The 16,439-nt window shown below is 39.2% G+C and overlaps 1 protein-coding gene across 1 annotated transcript in view; it reads left to right on the forward strand.

Annotated features, from left to right (window-relative positions):
• The window catches only part of TTC23L (tetratricopeptide repeat domain 23 like), a 57,955-nt gene that overhangs the window by 39,724 nt on the left and 1,792 nt on the right, over positions 1–16,439 (forward strand). The window contains exons 11-12 of the mRNA XM_036846076.1: positions 1,103–1,230; positions 9,508–9,590. Of these exons, the coding sequence (XP_036701971.1) occupies positions 1,103–1,230; positions 9,508–9,590 (211 nt within the window). The remainder of the gene's footprint in view (positions 1–1,102; positions 1,231–9,507; positions 9,591–16,439) is intronic.

Consider the following 16,439-nt stretch of genomic DNA (forward strand, 5'->3'; position numbering starts at 1 on the left):
TAAAATTCAACCAAGAATTGTACATCCAGCAGAACTATCCTTCAAAAATGAAGGTGAGATAAAGATATTTCCTGATTAACAAAAACAGGGTTTGTTGGTAGCAGTCTTGCCCTAAAAAATACTAAAGGAAGCCATTAGGCTGAAAGAAAATGACAGCAGATGGTAACTCAAATCCACAGAAAGGAATGGAATTGGAACTGATAAGTATGTGGATAAACATAGTAGACTGTATACACATACACGAATATTCACCAACTTGTGAATGTGTAAACAAAATGTGATATATCCATATGATAGAAAACTACTCATCAATAAAAAGGAGTAAAGTACTAATTCATGCAACAACATGGATGAACCTCAAAAACAGTATGCTACATGAAAGAATCCAGCCTGAAAAGACTATATATTGTGTGATCACATCATGTATCATGATTATATAACTATATAAATTTACTAAAACCTTATCAGACTGTATAATTACAATGGGTGAATGTGTGGTATACAAATTACACCTTAATACAGTGGTTAAAAAAATGTTAGTGTCTGTTCCTGAGTGATGTGTATGGAGATAATGTTCATTTTCTTTTTGCTTCTCTGCATTTTCTAGATTGATTACATAAACATCTATTATGTTTGGAAAAAAAGACAACATTAGAAGTAAATTTTTAAACGATAACAACTGTATATTTAAAGTTCTTTGAAAATCAGAACTCACCCTCTCTCTCCACACACACATACACTGAACAGAAGCCCCGGTAAGCAGTAATCTCCATCAGATTTTAATTTAGCTAAAAACATAGTCCTGCGTTGCACTTGGGAGTTTAATATGATGGTTATTTTAGGTCTCAGGATAAGACTGTTCAGACATAAGCTTTCTTTTCCTACAGGAAGTCCATGCATTTCATCAAGAGAATAAAATCAGAACATCATCTGATATGCCATCAAATTATATCTCAGACTTTTTGAGGCTTTTATGAGTGCTGGAAAGAGGACAGGCATGGGCTTTAAGCATGCAATTGTCTAATTAATTTAGCTAAAGCTGAAATTAGACACTTGTAAAGGCTAGCATATTGCCTTAAATAATTGTTTCCCTTTTTTGCAGATGCTGTTGAGATATATTTTATAAAAAGCATCACTGCATATCAAACAACATTGGGCCCAGAGGATTATGAAACACTGACGACCATTGAAGAATTTTGCAAATGGCTTGTGCAAAATGGGGAAAAACAGGTAAATGTTATCAACTCATAAATGTAATTGCTAGATTGTTTATTAGATTGGGACAGCCTTTTTCATCTCGTAATTCCGAAACTGGAGCTCAGAGAAGGCTCAGGTAAAGCCAGCAGTAAAAATAGGGCTGGTGCAGCTTGCAATATTAGTAAAGAAAAAAAAAGTATTTATCTTGTATCTTGAAACATGAGGTCCTTCAAATCCTGGACACATATAATCTCTGGTCCTGTAAATTTAATATTTTAAGTCAAAATTGGCTTTTATCTTTGGATATAGCTGATAGTTTCTTTTTCTCTTGATATATTATTTCCTTCTCAGTTTCCGGTCTTCAATTCTTTATTAATCAAACTTTTGTTTTCACATTAAAAAAACAGTTATAGAAAATGCTTTTGATTGCTGACCTTTTACTTAGAAGTCCCATGAGTCTAAACTGTTACTCAAAAACTCAAAAACTTTATGTACTGAGTTCAGCATGAAAGCAGTGAAGACCTTTATTCGTCATGAGATCCCATGTGACTTTGACCTGACCAAGCCAACTTTATTCTTCCTCAGGCATGTGAGAAACAGGTGTGGATCTGACATGGTCTTGTTGGCCATGTGACAACCAGTTTAAGAGTAAATTTCTAGGCACTTAATAAGTATGAATTTTTTTTCAAGGAATGAAGAAAAAGCTTTTTTTATTCCACATTTGAACATTTTTATAAATGATGACATCTTCTTTAGTTCTATTTTAATTGCCACTTGTAGAGGCAAAAAACCTTGTGGTGGTTTGTGACTTTTTTTTTTTTTTTTACAGTGGCTGCAATATTTTTTGTTGGTTCCAAAGATTAATGTAAAGCCACAGATTGACCTAATATTTTAATTTAGTTTCCAAGAAAGTACTTGGCCAGAATCTCATAGCTTATCCTTGTTATGTTCTGATACAGTGAACATCTTGACTTTGTGATAAGACACCAGTACCAATGCCTGACAGCTGTCTGCTTCTAACCAAGTGTACCAAGCTCCTAGACAGAGATGCAAAAGTGTCTTGAGTGCCAGGTGGCTCTGAATCTAAACCACAAGCAGGACTGTGGACAGGTCACCTTTACTACTAGGAAACAAGCTCCATGAGGACAAGGGTTTTGTCTGTTTTGTTCACTGCAGTGTCCCTAGTGTCTGAAACAGTAACTGGCACATAGTAGGTGCTCAATAACTATTGAGTTACTTTGCTGAATTTTATAACACATTTCCTGTGGGATAATTCCATTTTAAAAGGAGCTTTTTCTCCCAACCTCAAGCCTGAGATGAGACTCTCAGCCTGTTCTAGAGGACCATAACAGAAACTCAGATGATTTGGGAATTGTGTTCCCATGAAATATAACATTTTTTTTCAAACAGGGGTTTAATCTGCCACTGATAAAAAATAAACAGGATCCATTGGCCAGAACTGCCATCTTCCAGTAATTCCTTAAAACGATGAACACAAAGGGAAAGAGGAGAGGCATCCATTATATGTTCTCTAGGCCTTTTAGAAAACATGGAGTTATTTCTTTGGCCACATCCTTGGGGATCTACAGGAAAGGTAATCTTGTATACAGTAAGGGAATGGGCATTGTTCAAAAAGCAATGCCCAGAAATGTTACCATGGCAAAATTGGAAGAGTCTACAATGTTACCCAGCTTGCTGTTGGCATTGTTATAAACAAACAAGTTAAGGGTAATCCTCTTGCCAAGAGGATTAATGTACATATTGAGCATATTAAGCACTCTAAGGGCCAGGATAAATTCCTGAAATGCATGAAAGAAATGCATGAAAGATCAGAAAAAGAAGGAAGCCAAAGAGAAAGTTACACGGGTTCAACTGAAGAGCCAGCCTACTCTACCCAGAGAAACACACTTTGTGAGAACCAGGAGCCTGAGCTACTGGAATCAGTCCCAATGAATAGCTAGACTAAATAAGAACAACAGAGAGAAGACTCAAATAAATAAAATCAGAAATGAAAGAAGAAACATTACAACTGATGCCACAGAAATTAAAAGGATTACAAGAGACTACTATGAACAATTACATTCCAACAACTTGGATAACCTAGAAGAAATGGATAAATTCCTAGAAACATACAACCTGCTAAGACTGAACCATGAAGAAACAGAAAATCTGAATAGAACTTTAACTAGTAAGGAATTCAAATGTGCCAACAAGAAAAGCCCAAGATCAAATGGCTTCACTGGTGAATTCTATGAAACGTTTAAAGAAAAATTAACTCCAGTACTCCTCAAACTCTTCCCAAAAAATTGAAGAGGAAGGAATGCTTCCAAACTCATTTTATGAGGCCAGCATTACCTTGATACCAAAGCTAGGAAAAGACTACAAGAAAAGAAAACTACAGAACAATATCCTTGATGAATATAGATGCAAAAATTTCAACAAAATACTAGCAAACTGAATTCACCAGCATATTATAATGACCACACACCATGACCAAGTGGAATTTATCCCTAGGATGCAAGAATGGTTCAACACATGAAATACAATCAATGTGATACACTACATTATCAGAATGAAGGATAAAAATCACATGATCATTGCAAGAATACAGAAAAAATGTTTGACAAAATTCAACATCTTTTTATGATAAAAACATTCAACAAACTAGGAATAGCAAAGGTCATATATGAAAAGCTCACAGGTAACATCATACTCAGTGATGAAAAATTGAAAGCATTTTTTTCTAAGATCAATAATAGGACAAGGATGCCTACTCTTGCCCACTTCTATTCAATATAGTCCTGGAAGTACTAGCCAGAGCAATTAGGCCAGCAAAAGAAATAAAAGTCATCCAAATTGGAAAGAAATAAGTGAATTATTTCTATTTGCAGATTATATGATCTTATATTCTTATATGTAGAAAACACTAAGGATTTCACACACACACACACACACACACACACACACACACACACGAACTGTTAGAACTAATAAATCACAGGATATAAAAAAATTTCAGGGGGCTTCCCTGGTGGCGCAGTGGTTGAGAATCTGCCTGCTAATGCAGGGGACACGGGTTCGAGCCCTGGTCTGGGAAGATCCCACATGCCGTGGAGCAGCTGGGCCCGTGAGCCACAACTACTGAGCCTGCGCATCTGGAGCCTGTGCTCCGCAACAAGAGAGGCCGCGATAGTGAGAGGCCTGCGCACTGCGATGAAGAGTGACCCCACACTTGCCGCAACTAAAGAAAGCCCTCGCACAGAAACAAAGACCCAACACAGCCATAAATAATAAATAAATAAACAAATAAAGAGTGCATCCTGATATAAAAAAAAAAAATAAACAAATAAAGAGTGCATCCTGATATAAAAAAAAAAAAAAAATTTCAGGATACAAAATCAACATACAAAAATCTGCTGTGTTTCTATACACCAACAATGAACAATCTGAAAAAGAAATTAAGAAAACACTCCCATCTACAAAAGTATCAAAAAGAATAAAATACTAAAAAAAAAAAAAAAAAAAAGGATAAAATACTTAGGAATAAACTTAACCAAGGAGGTGAAAGACTTGTACACTGAAAAAATAGGAAAATCTACTTATATGCATGTCTTCCTATTCTGAAAAATGCAAAGATAATATAGAACCTTGAGACTCCTAAATTATTGGCAATGTTTCCTGGAAAACAACAACTGACATCCTTTTTATGTTTGTTCTGACTTGCCACCTATGAGGATGTTGATTACATGTTCAACCCAGTTCCAAAGAAATGTTCTATTTATAAATGTCAACATAGTTAACACAGGCAGAGGGTGATGTGCCATTCTTGAGGGTGCCAGCAATAACTATACCTCTTCACTCCCTCTAAAGAAAGCACATTGGGAAATCCAATGAGTACAAGCCATGTTGTTCTATAAATAACTTCCAATGTATACTTAATTTTTCTCTAAATCATATGCTGTATAGTAAGTAGTTAAGAGTGAGAGTTGAGCTGAAAGACAACTGGCCTGGACTTTAAAAAAAAAAATGCCCATATTATGAAAGGGCAGAACTGCTACAGATTAAAGAAGACTAAAGGATTGTGAAAACTAAATGCAATATTTGATTCTTCATTGGATATTAGATTTTTAAAGTTATAAAGAACATTATTGGACAATTGGGAAATTTGAATACAGAGCATATATTAATATTATATCAATGTAAAAAATTTTGAGAGTGATAATGTTATTATAGTTATGTAGGAAAATGTTCTTGTTCTAAGAAGATACATGCTTAAGTATTTAGGGGTAAAGTATCTTAAGTACAACTTATTTTCAACAAAAATATATATGTGTATGTATTTATGTATGTATATAAAAATGTTATCTATTACATATACGTATAATTTTTTAAAGAGAAAGCAAATGTGGCAAAATGATAGCCAATTGGTGAATCTAGGTTAAAATATTATGTGTATTCATTCTACTATTCTTTCAGTTTTTCTGAAGGTTTGAAAAGCTCATGGAATACAACCAGCGTGCTCCTTCAGAATTACCAGGTGAATTAAAAATATGTACATATTTTTTTATCCCCTAGGAGGCTTACAGACTGCTAAAGGCTTTATTGAAGTCTCAGGTCATCAGCTATGGTGACTGTAGTAAAAAAGTGGCTGAAACTTTTTATAACATGGGCAGGATCTGCTTTACCAAAGGAGAGCTCAGAAAGGCAATTCAGCTGCTAAGGAAGGTGAATACTGGCTGGTTTTTTACATTTGCTCCCAGGCCTGTAAGCAAAATGTGAGGGGAGATGTGTGTGTGTGTGTGTGTGTGTGTGTGTGTGTGTGTGTGTGTTTTCCCTTTCCTTCCCTCTCTCTCTCCTTCCTTTTTTTTCTTCTCTTTTTCTTTCTTTCTTTTTTTTTTTTAAAGTAAAGTATTCTCTTTTGAAAATTCTTCACATTCTTAGATGTGCTAAGGGAGAATATGACTACAGAAACTTTTGTTGTGTCTGTGCCTGGACCAGAGTTTTAGAAGAGTAATACCCTAAAATCCTGGAAACTTGGTATGGCAGTAGCAGAATCTTGTGAAAGCACCAAAGGTTGTGTTGGAATAAGGAACACCTTGTCTAGCCATCATTACCTGAGCACTGATTCCCCTTCCAGGGAGCTCAGACAACCCTGGAAGCTCATTGCCTAGTAGTAGGATGTGGCAAGAGGTGTGACTAACAGTTGTTCAGCCAGTCAGCATACTAACAGCCCAAGCTAAAGACTAGGTAAGATCGGTAGTGATGTCTCTACATAAAACCCAAATTAGTTTAATGTCAGAGGAAAAGTTGGTAAAGATCAACTGATATTCAAGAGGGCAGAGTCAAAAGCAATCCACACATGGGAATTCCCTGGTGGTCCAGTGGTTAGGACTCTGTGATTTCACTCCAGGGGCCCCAGGTTCAGTCCCTGGTTAGGGAACTATGATCCCGCAAGCTGTGCAGTGTGGCCAAAAAAAAAAAAAAAAAAAAAGCAATACACACACACACATATCGGCAGGTGTGGAGATATTTTATATCATTTCAGGTTAACTTAATGTAATAAGTATGAAAATAGTAAATAACAGAAGAAAGGGGACTTCATTTTGAAGATTCAGAGAAAAAGAAAACCCTTCAAAAATAAGTTATAAGGATCAGAATAGCTTCTTCAAGGGAAGCATAAACACATGGATGGCAGCTATGTAATGGGATTATAAACCTGTAAGGAGAGAAAACTTTAAAATGAAAGGATGACAGTTTGAGGCCAAAAGATGAGATGAGATTAAAATGCTAAGGCTGAATTAAGAAGGAATTTCAGGGAAACAGGGAATTCCCTTGTGGTCCAATGGTTAGGACTCCGTGCTTTCACTGTTGGGGCCTGGGTTTGATCCCTGGTCAGGGAACTAAGGTCTCACAAGCCATGCAGCATGGCCAAAAAAACAAAAAAAAAAGAAAGAAAGAAAAAGAAAAAAAAGAAGGAATTTATTTCAGGGAAACAAGAAATTTAAAAAATTCAAATCCACATTGAAAATAAGGAAGAGCATCTTAACATGCTGTAATGATGTTGAACAATATTTTCTCAGTCTAGAATTGCAAGAGTCAGTAAAAAACAAAACAAAAATGAAACAGAAAACAGACTCCTGAGTCCCACCTCAGACCATCAAATCAGATGTTCTTAGTGTCCAGACGACACTAAGTGTCCAGAATCTGCATTTTTAATACTTCTAGAGGTGTAATATCCTGTCAGTTTTAAGAAACAGTGATTCATATGACAAATTTGAAAAGCTTTCCTATAATGCAGAGGACAAGGAAGAATGTGTATAATGAGAAAGTAGCTGATGTGGAGGACAAAGTAGAGATTCAGCCAAAGAATTCTCTGTTTTTCTGAAGAGGAACTATAATACTTGGAATAGAAACAGTAATCAAAGAAATCGTTGGAGATAACTTTCCTGAAATGAAAAAAGACCCCAGCATATACACTGTACGGGCTTACCATGTTCCATACAAAGTCAATGAAAGAGAGCCCCATCTGGATTTTAGCGGCAATGAGTGTTTTTTTTTTTTAAATTAATTAATTATTTATTTATTTTTGGCTGTGTTGGGTCTGCGTTTCTGTGCGTAGGGCTTTTCTCTAGTTGCGGCAAGCGGGGGCCGCTCTTCATCGCGGTGCGCGGGCCTCTCACTATCGCGGCCTCTCTTGCTGCGGAGCACAGGCTCCAGACGCGCAGGCTCAGTAGTTGTGGCTCACGGGCCCAGTTGCTCCACGGCATGTGGGATCCTCCTGGACCAGGGCTCGAACCCGTGTCCCCTGCATTGGCAGGCAGATTCTCAACCACTGCGCCACCAGGGAAGGCCAACCAGCAATGAATGTTTGATGGCATGTCTACATCCTCCATCTGGAGCAGGGATTCAACGTGAATCTTTGTTTGGATGCCGGACATTGTGTATTTTACCTTGTTGGGTGTTGGCTATTTTTGTATTTCTGTAAGTATTCTTGAACTTTGTTCTGGAAATCAGTTAAATTACTTTGTTGTGGAATTCAGCTAAATTACATTTTGGTCCTTTTAGGTCCTGCTTTTAAGATTGGTTAGATGGGAGTAGGGCTGCGTTTAGTCAAGGGCTAATTAACCCCCATTACTGAAGCAAAAGCCTCAGTACCTCTGAGTAGCCCACCCAATGCTCCATGACAATGAGTCTTTCCAGTTTGGCTGATGTGAAGAGGCCACTATACCTGGCCCTGTATAAACACAGGGCACTGTTCCCTCCAGTACCTTCAGATGATTCTTTTCTCAAGCCTTGGGCAGTTTTTACAGCTCTGTGTTAATCAGTACTCTGCTGAATACAGTTGTCCCTCGGTATCCATGGGGGATTGGTTCTAGGACTTCCCACCTGTCCCCCTCACCAACACCAAAGTCTGCAGATGCTCAAGTCCCTAGTATAAAATGTTGTAGTACGGTCGGCCCTCTGTATCTGCAGGTTCCCAGACTGAGGGCCAACTGCACTTGAAGGGGACACACTGCAGATACAGATATTCTTATTCTCTTTCTATGCAGCTGTCTCTCCTCTGTTACTCTGCCCTGAGAGTCTCCTGAGACTCTCAGCTCCATATCCTCAATTCAGGGCGTCTGCTGAGCTCCACTTCCCTGCATCACAGCCTGGAGATGGTCTCAAGGCAGTAATCTGGGGCAATCATAGCGTTTATTTCACTTGCTTTCCCTCTCTCAGGGAACACTGTCCTTTGTTGCCTAATGTTCATTGTCTTGAAGATCGTTCCAAATATATTTCGTCTACTTTTTCTTTTCTGGTTGTTTCACGTGGGAGGGCAAATCTGGTGCCTATAATTCCATCTTGATTGGATAGAGAGGTCAGCAATAAAATTTACAATGGAAAACTGCCTAAGAGTAAAGTTATGTAGCATGAGAATGCAATTCAAGTTTGGGACACGTACACTGATTTCATTTATATCTACCCGTTTGATTACAGCTATTTGGAAAATCCTGGTGGAAACCACTGCGGGTTTTAGGTAGGCATGCTGTCGATTTTCAGGCCTGTTACTTTGGTTTTCCACAGCCACATATGGTAGTGGAAGCTTCAGTGAAGTGGAATGATACAGGTGCAGCACTAGGGGGACAGAGCCTTTGATTCAGAGTCCTTCCTCCTTGGAAAGGAACCAGGAGGAAGAGTAGTAGAGGCATCTGAAATGTAAACCTGTGACATCTCAGTTCCACTGGTGCTCTCCTGAGTCTGGTTTATAATGAAGGTGCTTGTTATTTGATTCTCTTTAAACTGTTATGCTTCACAACTCGCCTACAGTGTCTGATAATTCAAATCCTCATATATGGACACGAGCACTGTAAAAGCAGAGACACAAAAAACCTCCTTACCCTAATGCAGAGGTAAGTTCTGACCCTGATCATCAACCAGCTCTTCAGTGTGGATATATGGATAGCTTGGCCTCACCCAGATTCATTCATTTAGGGGTGATTCACCTGTTATTCTTGTTAGTAAGGCAAAATGCCAACCTGTACTATGGATCTGGCCAAATCCTAAACTGCAGGTACCTAGTCAATTTCTAGTAGTCTCTCAGAACCCGATGTTACAGGGGTCTGCTGCAATATTATTTAGTATTTATGTCTCTTTCAATGCTGAGCATTGTAACCAAGTCCTACAAGACTGTTTCAGCTAACAGCTTGTGGTAGATACAAATTGGGTTTATAACAAAGCAAGTGAAGGAATTCCCTGGCGGTCCAGTGGTTAGGACTCCATGCTTTCACTGGTGAGAGCCTGGGTTCCATCCCTGGTGGGGGAACTAAGATCCTACAAGCCGGGGGCGCGGCCAGAAAAAAAAGTAAGTGAATATGTTAAACTTATCTTTCTTGCTAAACACACAAAATCTAAGTCCCTAAACATAAGGCAACTTTTGGGGGGAAACAGTTGTCTCCAAAGTTAAAAATAAAAGAGCCTCTTCAGATTCTTCTTAAAAAATGTTTAGAATTTCAGCCAAAGAAGAGTGTTTTGTGTAGACCTGCCCCCTTCTTGACCCTTGGCATATCACTGCTGTTTGTTCATCTCAGAATGATATTGATCCTGAACTGTTCTCTTTTGTTGAGTGTACACTAAATCCCTAAAACTGAGCTAGATCCTACTCATAAAGTATTTAATTTTTACAAATACCCTACATGATAGTTCTCATTTGACAGAAGGGGGCCTGATGTTCTATAAAAGAACATGCCTAAATTCACTTAAGTCTTGGAGGTTTGGACCCAAGCAAGTGTGACTCTAAAGGCCATGTGCTTTCCCCTTAGAGCCCTCTGACAAAGAGGGGTGTCATTATGGGGTGAGAGTTAGGACTCTGATTGCATTTCACTGGAGGTGGCTCACAGTTAGTACTTTCTCACTACGCTGGCCGGGGGGGGGACAAGATGAGCACAGAGAATACATCAGCCCATCGTGTCCCCATCCACCTCAGTCAGAGCCACACCTACAGGAGGCCCAACAGCAGACTGTCTCCTGCTTGATCTCACCCAGGAGAGAATGTTCTCTAGCCTCTCTCAGTGATGCCCACGGTAGGAGGGTATATGGGGAACTTTGCCCTCTGCCTGCTGGTGTATATGAAAGTATGTTTTCTTAGTCAGTAACTGTAACAGTATTAATAATAACGATAAGGTAGAACTTCTTCCAATCCCCTGATATTGTAACATACATATATTATTTCTGATTCATAAATAACCCTATTCTGTAGGTTGTTTTTTTTGTTTTTTTGTTTTTTAAGTAAGCAGTACCTTATTTTATTTTATTTATTTATTTTTGGCTGTGTTGGGTCTTTGTTTCTGTGCGAGGGCTTTCTCTAGTTGTGGCGAGCGGGGGCCACTCTTCATTGCGGTGCGCGGGCCTCTCACTATCGCGGCCTCTCTTGTTGCGGAGCACAGTCTCCAGACGCGCAGGCTCAGTAGTTGTGGCTCACGGGCTGAGTTGCTCCACGGCATGTGGGATCTTTCCAGACCAGGGCTCGAACCCCTGTCCCCTGCATTGGCAGGCAGATTCTCAACCACTGCGCCACCAGGGAAGCCCCTGGTAGGTATTTTTATCTTACATGTTCAGGTGATGAAACTGAGACTCAGAAAGTTTGAATATCTTGTTTAAAATCATCTAGCTGGTAAGTGTGGTAGGATTTGAACCCAGGTCTGTCATAGTTCAAAAATACACTGCCTTTCACTACATTAATAGGGATTCTGACTTTTGAGGAATTTGAGACTGCATATGGGGACGCCTGATCAGCAGGCAAGTCCCCAGAACCTCGTTTTACATACGGGGGAACTGAGGACAGATATGTTCAAGTTGAATTACCCAGGAGGAGGCGGAGCTGGGATGGGAACCCAGGTCTCTAACTCCAGAATGTGCTCTCCGTGGGCAATGTAGCTTACTCTCTGAAGGTAGGCTGTCCGGATTTTAAATCAGGCTCTCTGACCTAGGTGAACTTACTTAACCTCTCTCAGCACCTTTATTCATCAGTGAAATAACAGTACCTTCCTCAAAAAGTGGATTTTCTGAGAAATAATAAGATCACATATAATACAGCACTTAGATCAGGGCCTGACAGGTCTTAAGTACTCAATAAATGTTGGCATAAGAATAATAAGAAGAAGAATTATCTTTTTGAGATGCTGGAGATAATAGGTCAGAATGTTTCGATAAGAAGCTTCTATATATCACGCTATTATTATTTTATATTAAGAGTGATGGGAAAAGAGTATATATTACTGGAGTCAGCCCTGTCATCTTAAACCTGCCTCTGCCACTTAATAAGTATATGACCTTGGAAAAATCACTTAACCTCTGAGCCTTGTTTTCTCCATCACTAAAATGCAAATAATAGCATATGACATAGAGTTGTTGTGAGTTTTCAATAAAATAACATATATAACATGCATAGGCCAATGCCTGGCAGAATATGTACTCAATGAATGTTAGCAAAACACATTTCCTTCCCCCTTCTTCTGCAGTACATGCCTTTTGCTTCCAGGGTAATAGGTCAGAATATTTGAAATCCTAATTGTGATTGATCGTTGGGCAGTATTAACAATATGTTTGTATGTTTGAGAATTAGATTGAGAATTTGAATCTTTGAACATATCTAAAGTACATTTTGTACACTGAAGGTAATAATAATGAAACTAAAAGTATAAAACATATAACTTCAGACAAGAAATGCATGTGTCCTCAAAACTGGAACAAAAGTTCTACTCAGCTTGTATTTAAAAAGAGAAACTTCAGAATAGCTGGAGTGAATCCATTTCCTCAGTAGCTTGAGGTTGCTTTTCCCTCGAGTTTTTTTTTTTTTTACTGTTCCTGGTTCCTTGTCCATGATTTGAAAAGAATGATAGGAGGAGGAGAAATTAGGAAGCATTGGTATAACCCAATTCAGACCCCAGGTAGTATGAGTTTCTTTTGGTTCTCAGAGGCTAATTCTTCTCTCTGTAAATGACAATGAGACCTAGACCTACCAAGAAAGCACATGTAAGGGGAAAAGAAGAGTCTTTTGAAGGACTCTGCTGTAGCAGAAGTCCAGTCAGTAAGATGTGAGCCCTGAAACAAGCTCATATCTCATTCCTCAAGAATTGCTGAGCAAAGCCATAGGCGTGGCTGCCAAAGCCCAGATGTCAAACAACACCACCACCACCACCAAACAAAAAACCCCACAAAAAACCCAGTGCAGGAATTGTTCTCTTGGCTTGAGCATCTTGCTGGAATAATCAATCCCAGATGTCCTGGAACTCTGCTAGTTTCCTGATGTGCTCTTGTGCTTTCTACCCTACCTCCTCTGGAAACCCAGTGACAACATTCACCGAGCTTTCATTGCCAAGAGCCCAAATTCTTGGCTTTTGAAGCCTCTGCAAAGAAGTGAAAGCAGAACTGGCCCCATGAAATAGGAGTTGGTTTCCAAGGTTAAATGTTAGTTGCAAGGGCCTCAAATAAGATTTCAGTGTAAAGAAAAGGCACAGAAAATCTCAGATTTGGAAGTAAACTTTGAGATTGTTTAGTCTGACTTTTACCTAAGTCACAAATGGACTTCAGTTTTAATCATTTACATATCAACCTCCCTCTAAGCTCTAGAAATACTAAGATGTTTAAGATACAGTCCTTTCAAGAAAACAGACACACATGACCAGATTACAAGTTAGTCTGTAGTAAAGCTTTAATAGAAATATAAACAGAGGACAAGTAATAAATTGTAGGGCTGGAAATGCAGGTGGAGACAGTGTGTACGCAGCAGGCAGGTGGCTGGGTCTTCAAAGAAAAGTAAAACATCAACAGGTAGAAAAGCCAGAGGAGGGCATTTCAAGTAGCACAAACAACAGCATAGTGGCCTGGAGAGACTTGATATTTCTGAGGAGAAGCAAGTGGCCTTGAGTTGTTGTAGCTGGAGGTACCTGAGTAGGAACGTGCTGGAGATGAGTTTGGAAAGATAAATTGGGGTCAGATTATGGAATGTAAAACATAAATTATATAATATGGTCATTCAAAAGCATGAAGTAGAGCTTTGAAGACTCATGGAAAAATATCCCAGATATATTGTTAGAGGTAAAAACACACACACAAATAGATATTAGTATTATATATAGTATAACCCATAAATATACGTAACTATATAATTAAGGAGGGTAACAGTAATCTCTGGGGTATGGAATTATGGAGGACTTTCAACTTGTGTTGAAATAATGTATATTATTTGACTTTTTTTTAAAACAACAAATATGTATTATACCTCTGATAATAAAAAAGAATAAAATTTTAAAAAGAGTATCACATACATGTCAAATATTGAGACAATATAATGTAGTGTTAAGAGAATGGACTAGAGCCAGATGCCTGAGTTACAATCAGTTTATTTATTAGCTGGGTGAGCTTGCCACAAGTCACTTTATTTCTCAGTTTTCTCACCTATAAAATGGGGATAATAATACCTACTTCATAAATGAGTTAATGAGTTAATGTAAGTACAACTCCTCAGAAAGATGCCTGACACATAGTATGTGCTAATTAGAGGTGATGATGATAATGATGACTAATAAGCAGCCATACAGGCAAACAGGAAATCATCCCTGACATTAGAGTGAGCTGTGCTGGTAGAACAGATTTTTAAGATTACTGTTTGTCCAGTACCTGTTGAAACACCTCCTCAAATCAGGAACTCACTCATTACCTGTCCAGGTGGCCCTTTCCATTACTGGACAGTTCTAACTGTTAGAATACAGTAGTCAAGGTCATGGACTTTAGAGTCAGACAGACCTGTGTCTGAATCCAGGCCCCTCTACTTTCTGTGTGCCGTAGGGCAAGTTATCCTAAGCCTCAGTTTTCTCTAATGAGGATTAGAATAGCATCTATAATATGGAGAGATAATAAAGAGTAAATGAGATTATTCACATAAAGCACTTCGCATGGTGTTTGGTATATGGTGAGTGCTCTGTAAGTATTAGCTAGTGTTGCAGCTGTAGCCCGTCACCCAGACTTACCGGAAGTGTGACGGCACGGAACATGAGCCTCATCTTTGTCCTTGTTAGACACCTCTAGGACAGCTGCATGCAGAAAACTTATTTTGGTATAACTTTTGATAGGTCTTAAGCTGTAGGAGACAATAGAAGGAGCAAGGAAAACCATCCTTTTCTCTTTATAGGAGGGGGAAGAGGGAAGGTGCCTCAATGCCCATTAACCTATTAGTGATCTACCGTCTTCTTGGTCATGTGAACAAAAATAGCCTTTTCTGGGCTGAGGGGATGGGGAGAGAAAGCCAAAGAAAAGCAGGGTGGAAAAGGAGGATTTGGGGTGATTATTTCCAGAGAGAACTGCAGTTAAGTAGGAGAACAGGTGATACACTCAGTAAATTTTGTGTCAGCCAAACCAGTCTTGGGCAAGACCTTAGTGATGAAATTTATGACCCATAAACTAGATTGTTTCCAGGCTGCTGCATTCATATTCTTTCCTATCACTAGTAAATATTCTAACACTGCCTCTACAAAATTAAAAGAGAAAATATTTGCCAAACCTTGGTGTATGAGTGGGTGGGGAGCAAAATCTGCTCTAATATCCAGGTGCCAAGGGGCAGTGGCTTTTCCAAATCAGGATTCTAGGAATGGCTGGCAACACTGGGGCAGATAGAGAAGTGAACATTTAGCAGCATTTAGCTCCCCCCCACCAGGGTCTCCCTGAAGGGGAACAGAGGCTGCGAAGCCACAAAGAGCCAGCTCAGGGTGCCTGGTCTTTAGCAGAGCACTGGGGAAACTCTACAATCAACAGCCACTCCGCCATGCCCACAAAAACAGATTGACAGGAGGTATAGCGTAGAATAGGGCAAGGAGAACAAGTATATTTTACCTCCTGGGCCCACGCTGGTAGTGGTTTCCTGGAGTGATGCTTGAAGTTCCAGAGCGAAAGGCTGGGTTTGGTGGAGCCTGGTTTATTATTGTCTGTCATGGGGCATGGGTGGGGGAAGAGCTAAACTTCTGCTACAAATTTGCTATTCATGCCCAGTGAAACAGCGGTATACCTTGAGTCAAGGCGCCTTGTGTGTGAGTCCCAAACTCTGCTATGAAACAGCAGTGTAACCTTAAGTTGCTTAAACATTCTGAGCCTCACTTTCCTCAACAGTCCTTCAACAAATTTATCTGGTGAGCTCCTACTAAGTGCTAGGTGCAGTTAGAGCTGCAGGTGGTAATAAAATAAAATAAGATAAATAAAACACGGCCATTACTCTTAAGGAGACAACAATCTAGTGCAAGAGACAAACATGAAAAATAATGAAAATGTGAAATATAGATTCTCTAATAGAAGTCTCAGAGCACTAAGAGCAGCAAGGAGAGACAGTCTAAGAAGGCTGGAGAAGACTTCATAGAGAGGGTTACATTTGAGTTGTTTCTTGAAGGGCGAGTAACAGTTCATCCAGAAGGAGAAGAGAAGACATTACAGGAAGAAGGTACTCTATATGCAAAAGCACAGAGGCATGACAGAGGGCAGTGTATGAAAGGATGGTAAGTTCTTCAAGGCAGCTGTACCAGGCAGCACTTCCTAAAGGGTATTTCAATGTTGATTCCAAGGGATGGAGGAAGAACGGCTCTGTGAAAGAACTCAGTTTAGGAGGAAACCAAACTGAATTAAACAAAGTGACACAGGTTTACTTCCTGAAGGACTTCTCAGAACTTTTGACATACTAAACTTCCCTACTGGCATGTTGGGAACAAATTAATTTT

The sequence above is a fragment of the Balaenoptera musculus genome, chromosome 3, assembly GCF_009873245.2.
Source record: "Balaenoptera musculus isolate JJ_BM4_2016_0621 chromosome 3, mBalMus1.pri.v3, whole genome shotgun sequence".
In the NCBI taxonomy this organism is placed as follows: domain Eukaryota; kingdom Metazoa; phylum Chordata; class Mammalia; order Artiodactyla; family Balaenopteridae; genus Balaenoptera; species Balaenoptera musculus.